The 9,849-nt window shown below is 47.6% G+C and overlaps 1 protein-coding gene across 3 annotated transcripts in view; it reads right to left on the bottom strand.

Moving 5' to 3' along the window:
- Positions 1-2,137: 2,137 nt before the first annotated feature.
- The window catches only part of TNFRSF14 (TNF receptor superfamily member 14), a 56,719-nt gene continuing 49,007 nt past the window's right edge, over positions 2,138-9,849 (bottom strand). For 2 of the 3 annotated variants that reach the window (XM_050931737.1, XM_050931732.1), the window contains exon 6: positions 5,449-7,058. In XM_050931737.1, the coding sequence (XP_050787694.1) occupies positions 6,707-7,058 (352 nt within the window). In that variant the 3' untranslated portion in view covers positions 5,449-6,706. Of the gene's footprint in view, positions 2,891-5,448; positions 7,059-9,849 lie in introns of those variants that run through there. The other variant, XR_007770803.1, reaches the window with a different exon arrangement.

Genomic DNA, 9,849 nt, shown 5'->3' on the forward strand with positions numbered 1-9,849 from the left:
TTTCCTCATGTGCAACCAAAACTGCCATTGCTGCAATTCAAGCTCATTGCATCTTGTCCTGTCCTCAGCGGGATGCAAGAGCTTGGTGAGGATACAGAATGCGCTGGCTACGGGGCTCTGCGCAGCACCCCTGGAGAAAGGAAATAAGGGTGTCATGGCTAAATCATGCAGAAGCTAGCTGTAGCAGGATTGGTGCAAAATCCACGGGGGACTGAAATGAGGGGGTGCAAGAGTTCAGAGGTGGAAACTTTTGCAAAGCAGATGCATGGAAGGGTGTGTGTAATGAGAGGGGCCAGAAACGAACCCATCCAGAGCAAGGGTGAGATGATGCAAAGGCACTCTAAGGTTGCATGAAGGAGTCTGTTGTGCAAGGCCTGGGGTACAGGAATAGCAACACACAGAGTGGTTAAATTCTGAGCATGGTTATTAATACTCAGTGAGTGCTTGCACTTTACCTGCAGATCATTCAGGGCTTGGTTAGAAGTTTAACCCATCTGCGCCTGCTGGAAATTTGTGTGCATGCCTGGGGGGAAGGTAGATAAAGCTCAGGAAATGGCTTCCTGTAAACTATGCTTCCTGGCGTTAACCACTAAATAACTTCTGAGTCAAAAGGATATTTCTCCCTCTGTAAAGATCACTAGAGGGACACGGAGACAAATTGCTGCTCAGAAAGGCAGTGCTGAATAGCAGCATAGTAATTCTTAGCTCCTGTCTCTCATTTGAGGATCTTACACTGTGTCATGAACATTAGCCACACTTCCCCTCTGGCTGTGAGGCAGGGATGGTTAATACTGATAACATCAGCGGTGACCAAAGGAATGAGGCGAGACCACATTGTCTAAATATCCAACCACCTTTCATGCAGTCAGAGCCCCTACTGTGGTACTCCTAGAACTGGTCAGACAGCCCTACCCCCAACAAGCACTTGCTTGAATCCCATTCTTCCAGCTTCTCCCTCAAAACAAAACCACCCACACCCAACTAATGGACAGGGGAGAAGCCTATAACAATATTATCCCCTCCTCCTACACTCAAGGCACATCTCTGTGGTTTACCCAGGTCACACAGCAAAGGTACACGTGTGTCACAGGCCAGGCTGGAACCCTGGCTTCCTGCTGCCAAGCATGGGCTCTCACCACCAGGCCGCAGTGAGTAACACAATAAACAGTCGTTATTAACAATAGTTTACATTCCTCTAGCGCCTTTCATCCGAGGATCTCACAGTGCTTTACGAACAATCATTAACCATGGCTAAGATTAATGAACATTAATTAAGTAGAGATGAACCGGAACCAAAACCTCAGCTCTAACCACCTGCAAACGCTGAGGAAGCTCCGTTTCAGATCAGACCTTCCTCATTGCCCCTATCGCTATATAGTAACTCCTCGCTTAACATTGCAGTTGTGTTCCTGAAAAATGCTACTTTAAGCGAAATGCCATTAAGCCAGAGGTGGGCAAACTGTGGCCCAGAGGCATTGTAATCCAGCCCTCACACTCTCACTGGGAAATGGGGTCTGAGGCTAGCCCCGCTTCATCGCTCCAGCCGGGGAGCAGCATCGGGCTCTTGCCCCATGCCACATGGCTCCCAGAAGCAGCAGCACCTCCCCACTCCAGCTCCTACACACAGGGGCAGCCAGGGGGCTCTGCACGCTGCCCCCACCCCAAGTACTGCCCGCGCAGCTCCCATTGGCCAGGAACGGCAGCCAATAGGAGCTGCCGGGGCAGTGCCTGCAGATGAGGCAGTGTGCAGATCCCACCCCGGGACTGCCCCCCCACGGCCTTCCGTGCCCCAACCCGCTGCCCCAGTCCTGATCCCCCTCCCGCCCTCCAAACCCCTCTGTCCCAGTCCGGAGCACCTTCCTGCACCCCCATCCCCTCATCCCCAGAGCCCGCACCCCCAGCCAGAGCCCTCATGCCCTCCCACACCCCAACCTCCAATTTTGTGAGCATCCATGGCCCATCGTACAATTTTCATATCAGATGTGGCCCTCAGGCCAAAAAGTTTGCCCACTCCTGTGTTAAGCAAATCCAATTTCCCCACAAGAATTAATGTAAATGGGGGCTTAGGTTCCAGGGAAATTTTTTTCACCAGACAAAAGACTATTTTTTTTAATACATATACATACACGCATATATATACAGCATAAGTTTAAACAATTTAATACCATATACATAGCAATGATGATGGTGAAGTGTGGTAGAGGGGGTGAAGTCAGAGGGTGGAAGATGTGGGATATTTCCCAGGGAATGCCTTGCTGCTAAATGAACTGGCACTTGGCTGAGCCCTCAAGGGTTAACATATATTGTTGTTAATGCAGCCTCACCCTTCTGCACTCTACAGAACACAAGCGTGTCCCTTTCCTGTCTTTAAGACTCCTCATAATGCAGCCTTTCCCTACTTGTCTGCTCCTGGATCTTACTGCATCGGCCCCAGCACCCCCAGGCCTCCCACAATGGCAGCCTCCATCACCCATTCATCTGCCTCTCCCACAAGCACCTTGGCCCTTTCTTCCGCGGCTCACTTATGCCTGGTTCATCGCTCCAGACTAATCAAAAAGGCCACTGCACTCTCCTTCAAATCCCTGCGCAAGACCCACCTCCACCATGCCACAGAATCATCATCATGCTGCTTTTCTCTCTTGTACTGCCCCTCATCCAAGCACAGTCGTGCTTAAATATATTAATGAATGAAGCTTCAAAGCCCCTGTTCTCCCCACTGACAGGACAGATGCTCTGGGGTGAATGTGACTTCACTATCTTCTTTCATATGCACCACAAAATCGATACCTAGATTGTCCAGCCCTTTGACTGCGGGTAGCAAAATGGTGCAGTCCACCCTCCGACCTTCACTATAAAAACGTTTAGCTTTATTTCCAACCATACTTCTTACCTGGGATTTTATCTTACTCACAGAGAAGGTTCAAAGCAAATCTGATTAACAAGGGACAATAAAGGTACAGATTTAACACAGGATGAGATATTAAGAGCTAATACTTACAGCACTAATACATTTCTGTTCCAACCCTCTTTTGCCCTGTTATAAAACTAAAGCTATGTATAAAATCCATTTTGACTATATGCTTTGTGTTCACCTAGTCCAATATGGAAGACCAACTGGTTGAGCAGAGATTCCTGGATATCATGTTAAGTATTTGTGGTGTGTGAGTGGGAACTCTCAAAACATTTCAATCAATAAATGGAAGTTTAAGTGTAGTTACTGAATGAAACCAAGTGCCCAGAGTCCGCTGACATTACACCCAGCAATGTGTACGTGAGGAAGGCTTCAGCATAACAGGAGACAGCCAGAAAGACTAAAGTTACATTGATGATAATCACTAGAATCCAGTGAAGGGGGATCTTCCTCCTGTCCTTGATTATTCAGCTTTTTCTAGAGTAGGCCTGAGCCTTCAGAAGAATCCAGTGCTGGTGATCATTTCCCTAGATCTGTAGTAGAGACTCCTCTCTGTGTTCATCCTCTATCACTTGCAGGGCTGACGAATGGCTCTCTCTCCTCCCCTACTTTGAAAAAGTGCATCTGCTCTTGCCCGTGTTTGTTCAGATGCTGTGAAGGGTGGATGTGCCAGAATTTTTAGTAGTTTCCTGAACAGGGAGAGCTGCATCAGTCCCTTCCTTTCTAGTCTGTATCAAATTTTCAAAAACCTCTTCGTTTAGCTCATCCTTTAAAATATGACAAAGTAAAGCAAAGAGATGATGAACATTTAGTTACTATCAATCAAATGGCCAGTACATTTTCCTAGCATCTGCTAGAGTTCTCTTAGAATTTGTTTTCTTATTCATTATCATGAAGTATTAATGCTTATTAACGTCATTCCCCATTTAGAACAAAAGTGTAAGTTATACTGTCTGGCATGATTTTTTCTATAAATTGTGTCCAATATTTGCTGGACAGATCTTACTCTGTAATTAGCTAATTTTGCATCATCTTAAACTGTGTAATGCCACAAGGTAAAGATATAGATAAACGCAGCATAAAATAGCAACTGTTCTAGAGATGCCCATTTCCAAACCAAATATGTTGAAAGAGACACAAGGTGGGTGAAGTAATATCATTTCTTGAACTAACTTCTGCTGAGGGAAGAGACAAGCTTTCAAGCTTCCCTGAGCTTTCCTTCAGGTCTGGGAAAGGTAACCAGAGTGTAACAGCTAAATACAAAGTGGGATGGATTGTTAAGCGTAAGAGGTTAACATGTTGCAAGAAACCACTTAAAATGAAGTGGGCATTTATCACCTCTGCAAGTCATAGGACAAAGCAGGGTTAGTAGGTTACAAATTGTTGTAATGACCTGTAAAACCAGTGTCACTGTTTAGACCCTGATTGTTAGTGTCTAGCAGAGTTATGAATTAAAGCTTGTCTTTGAAAGGTGTGGTGCAGGTTTCTTTTGAGGACGAGGAATAAGTCAGACAGGCACTGACTGCTCTGTGAAAAGTGTTCACCCATGGGTGACAGGGTGGTTTTGTCTTTTATCATTTTTTCAGTGCCAGTTCCTTCGAGTGTAGTGATACTTTCTGGTATCACCCACATGGTTGATGGGGCATCTCATGCACTGGATGAGGTACACCAAAGGCTCTTCCACCAATAAAAGAAAGATCTTACCTCACCCACCTTGTCTGTCTCATATATGCTTAAGCAGCGTGGCTTCAGGTTGCATGCCTGGGAGTTTAAAGAGCCAAAAAAGTCCATTTTAACTTCAGATTTTAAAAATTCTTTTGCTTTCAAGTGTGCTATCACTCAGGGTGGAATTAAGAGTCAATCAAGCCATTTGTTACTAAGGTTCATTACATTGTTTGGATTATAGATGTCAGTTTACTGCAGATTTTCACCCTGGGCACATTTAATGCTGAATAATATTTTGCACTCCTATGGTACCTTCCATTCAGGGATCTCAAAGCACTTAAACATCATGGAGCAAATCATGGTCTATGCACAGCCCAGGTAATTGGTTCTGCTGCTTCAGGGCCTTGCACAGCCACAGAGCATGCATGTGTAAGTGTGGGGGGCAGGGGGTTTACTCTGACTGATTCAAATCTCACAGTACCTCCAAGGTAGGTATTTTTCCCATTTTACAGATGCAGACAGTAAGGCGCATTGGCCCAGACCCTAAAAGATATTTAGGCTCCTAACTTCCATTGAAATCAGGAGCCTGAATACCTTTAAAATCAATGAACATTAAATACTGTTGTGGATCTGGACCATAATGTATAAGTGACTTGTTCCCTAGTCCCACAGTGACAGAGTTGGGAATAAGATTTAAAAGTCCTCGGTGTTAATCTCATTTGACCAGTGGGGACTTTAGAGTTTATGCACATACACATTTGTTCTCAGAGACTCCTGTGGCAAGCAGCCATAGCCAAGGCAGAGACACTCATGCCATCCAGCAACCCCTGCTTGTTGCTTGTGCATAGTAAATAAAAGACCAGACAACTCACCCCTATGGCCTGTGCAGCTGCAAAGAAAAAGGAATCTTGTTAGAAAACAGTCTGCTGCATTTTGTACTGACATTTTTCTGTATTAATGTCTCCAGGCCAAGTCCTGCCCTTAGACGCATGCACAGCTCTCTGCGATTCAGGGGGGCCATGTGGGTGCACATCCACAGAACATGGCCCCACTGTGCTGTGACTGCGCTTTGCACTACACTTAGCAGCATCCTGAGGAATCACCCCGCTGGGAGAGGAAGGTGGTTAGGTGACAATGCTAATCCAATGTGACTTTGGGCTCCAGCAATGATCTGCATTGATACAGCACCTAATCACTAAGGATCCCAAAGAATTTTGCAAACAGCAAACCACACAGCCCTATAAGGAGGGCATTATGTCAAACAGCTACTCCATGGGGAGGCAACCTATGGCACGCGAGCTGATTTTCAGTAAGCACTCACACTGCCTGGGTCCTGGCCACCGGTCCGGGGGGCTCTGCATTTTAATTTAATTTTAAATGAAGCTTCTTACACATTTTAAAAACCTTATTTACTTTACATACAACAATAGTTTAGTTCTATATTATAGACTTATAGAAAGAGACCTTCTAAAAACATTAAAATGTATGACCGGCATGCAAAAACTTAAATCAGAGTGAATAAATGAAGACTCAGCACAGCACTTCTGAAAGGTTGCCAACCCCAAGCTACTCTATGGCACAGGGAAATTGAGTGATTTGCCAAAATTCACACCTCTGGTCATTGGCAGAGCTGAGAATATTATCCAGGAGTCCTGATTCCCAGCCTCCAGCTATAACCAGTAAACAACGTTCTCTCTTGGACCTGAGAACATGTTCTTCTCTTGGTGGATAAATGATGGGGCAAAACTGAGATGCTTATTTCTGCAGCAGGAACTGGTTCTGAGTAAAGCCCAAACTCCCGCTCCATTAACATCACTGCTCCCGCAGCAAATGAAGAGGGAACTTTGTATGCACATATCAGATACAAGCAGGAAAGATCATAAGCAGGGGAGAACTGGTTCGGGTTCCTTGGAGAATGTGAACAGCTGGTATTTCTAGCCATTGGGGAATCTGGCCTGGGAAAAAGGCCGGTTTTAGCCATGAGTTGGGGACAGAGAGGATCCTCCTGAGCTGGGCACTACAGCTGGTGCTATAGCACAGCACCCTGGCCTGGGACCAACCAGCTCACCTCAAAGTAGGTCAAATTTAGGGCCAGCGGATCTTAAAGGCAACTCTGTAAAGAGGAAAGATTTAGACTCTCAGAGGGATTCTCAGCTTGAAGAGGCAATTCCAGTTACAGTTTGGCATGTTCCAGGGTGAAACAAAGACCAATGTGCCAAATACAAACTTGGCCAGTCTGACCCCTTTAGAGACCCTTTGACGGGTTTCACAGGTCCCACGCTTTTCTGACTTACGTGTTCTCTCATCTTTCCTCTTCTTCCTCCTCCATAAAAAGTACACTGCTCCAGCCACCGCAGGTACATTTAAAACTAAAAAGACAATTATCAATGCCATCCCTGTGACAGAAAGGCCTCTTTTTACACAAACTGCATCAGAAGTGGCTGTCCCGGCCTTTCCTTCTGTCATCCCTTCCTCTTCACACCTAAGACGAAAGAAGACATGTTAGTAAACATGTCAGCATATCCACAGCCTTCTCATGGTCTTAATATAGTGGATCAAATATGATAAGACCCCATCCAGATTCTGGGCCTGATCCTGCAGTCTGTGGACAGGCCACACTCCCACACATTTCAAGGCTGCAGGATCAGGCCCTTTGAGCAGTAGACGCCTGCACATTGGAAAATTAAGTTATAAGATTCCAAATTTTTACCAGAACATAGGATTAGACTGAAGAATACAAATACAATAAATTCACTGTACTGACCTCAGAAGTTTTTACCTGCCTACACCTCAGCGTAGGGTTCTGTGTTTTCAATGGCAGAGTCACTGAGGTACCCAGGCAGCACAGGAAGTGGTGCTCCCACACTGACTTGGGTACACCTCAGCAGGAGTGGAAGTTAGTTAAAGGACTTACCGGTAAGCCAGAGTCCTGAGCACGGGGGCAGGGCCTTTACATTCTCAGGCCCTTTCAATTGCTGCCAGAGCCACGCTGCTGCAGCCCTGGGGTAGCAGCAGTGGACTGGGGCTCCAGCGGTGATTTAAAGGGCCCAGGCTCCCAGCTGCAGCCACAGAATCCCGGGCCCTTTAAATCGCAGAGCCTCAGGGGCTCCCATCTGCCGCTGCTAACCCAGGGCTCCAGCAGCAGGGCTCTGGAGGCAATTTAAAGGGCCCGGGGCTCTATTTAAATCGACAGCCTGGGGAAGCCAGTACAGTCGGCGGGGTACCAGCTCTTGCTGCCAAGCCGTACCATACAGTATCAGCTTACTCTCACCTCTGCTCCTCAGACAATCATCCACAGCACAGCAGACCCTAACTGAGCTGAAGGGCCAGATTCACCACTGCTCTACAGCCCCTTTGCACTGTTTGTGGGACAGGCTGGCTGTGTGGTTGGGATGGGACCTTCACCTGGCCCAGGTGGGCCATGGTGGCACAGGGAGCAGGCCAGAGATGGATTGGCCCAGGAAGGGGGCACAGCCAGGGCAGTTCTACCCCCATTCATGGACACTAGGGGACTGTGGTCACTGGTAAACCTCAGAACTGACCTAGCCTGCATCAGGGGCTGAACTGGCCCCCAGCTGCCCACGCCAAGGAGGCAGAAAGGTCTTTAGGACGTGGTGGATAATCAAAGGAGCCGACTTTCAACTCTTAATTCTAAAATGTGCCATATGTATTTGTAATCTGTGTTCTGTGAGGGGCAAACTGTGCCCGCTGCTGTGCAGCCATGGGGCTCTCTGGCCATGGAACTGTTACACTGCATGGGTGGCTAGTCCCAGTATGGCCCAAGGCCTGGTTCCACACAGTCTCTCTGCCATGTCACTGGGCTCTGTGCAGGGAGGACCTGGCAGAGGGGGCTGCATCCCATGTCACGTATATAAACAGCCCCGAGGTGAATCCAGCCCTCATGGAGAGGGCCCAGGGTACAGAAAGGAATTCCTGGGGAAAGGATTTCCCCAACACACAGCTCACAGCCCTACTGATTCCGAGTTATGTTTCCCAGCTGCTGAACTTCAGGCCATCTCTAACTAGGTCTGATATAGCCACAAAATTCAAGTACAAAAAAATAATGATGAATGAAAGGAGAGAACGCAGCGTGTAAAGTCGGTGCAAGGGAAAAGGCCACGCGTAGTCAGAGTCACCTACTTGGTCCATGGCTGACAGGTGTGTGACATGTTGTTTGCTGAGAAGGTTCCATCAGGGCAAACCTCACATATGTTGTCTCTGAATTCTGTGCCTATAAAAGAGGACGACATAACTGGATTCTTTCCTGAAAGTGGGGCCTAAAGGAGCTTTGATTTCAGAAAAGTCTCCAGCCGCATCTCCCCACTATCATCACCATGTTGCAGAGCCTCTAGGTCTGTTTTATTCTGAAGCCTCCAATTCCATATGACCCTGATGGGGCAACAGGGGGAGGGAACTCAGGTTTTGAGACTTGGACTTGCAGAACTAGGTGTATATTAGGTCGACTTACAGCCACTGCAGTAATTACCCTGGTGGTGCACGTCCACACAACCCTCCTTGGGCCAGTGGTGCATGTCCTAACCAGGAGGGCTTCCACCAACCGAAGAAGGGCAGCAGTGTGGGGAGCGGAGGGCCCAGTCTCTCAGCTCTGCTGGCAGCTCTGTGCGGGGAGCCTGGCTGCCCCAGAGGCTTCTAGTGGGCAGCCTCCCCACATCGTCTGTTGACACTGACATAATGAGGTCCCTTCCTCGAGTGTCATTGTAAGGCGCCTGTTTGCCTTTTCCTGCACTTCTCTGCAACTTCCCATTCTGTCCCAGTGTAGAAATGCTACTGAACAACCTGGGTGACGTGTGAATGGAACACCACCACACACTCTGCTTCTCAACAGCAGCTCCCATCCCAGGATCTCAAAGAGCCAGGCTCTCAGGGCGTTAAGATCACATCACCCCACTCAGTATCCACCTTCAGAAACAGAGCAAAGAACCATGAGGTACTTTTGGTTAATCTGGAACTCTTGCCCTTGATCAAAAGCCTTAACAATGGACCATCGCCTGGATCCACACCCACTCTCTGTAAAGGGACTTACTGTCTACAGCACTGATGTATTCCAGTGTAATTAACGGGGATTCTGCACCAGTAGAAAAGGTGTTGCTGAACAAGTCTGTTGCACCATGGGAGCTCCAAAAGGGGTGTGTTTAGCACACGTGTCTTCCTAACAGAATTCTGTGCCCAAAGGTGGGCTCGAGAGGGCTCTGTTTCTGGTGTGCATGCTGAAGCTGGACTCACACTGCACTGTGCTGCTGCGTAGGTGGGCT

Source organism: Gopherus flavomarginatus, chromosome 21 (assembly GCF_025201925.1).
Source record: "Gopherus flavomarginatus isolate rGopFla2 chromosome 21, rGopFla2.mat.asm, whole genome shotgun sequence".
In the NCBI taxonomy this organism is placed as follows: Eukaryota; Metazoa; Chordata; order Testudines; family Testudinidae; genus Gopherus; species Gopherus flavomarginatus.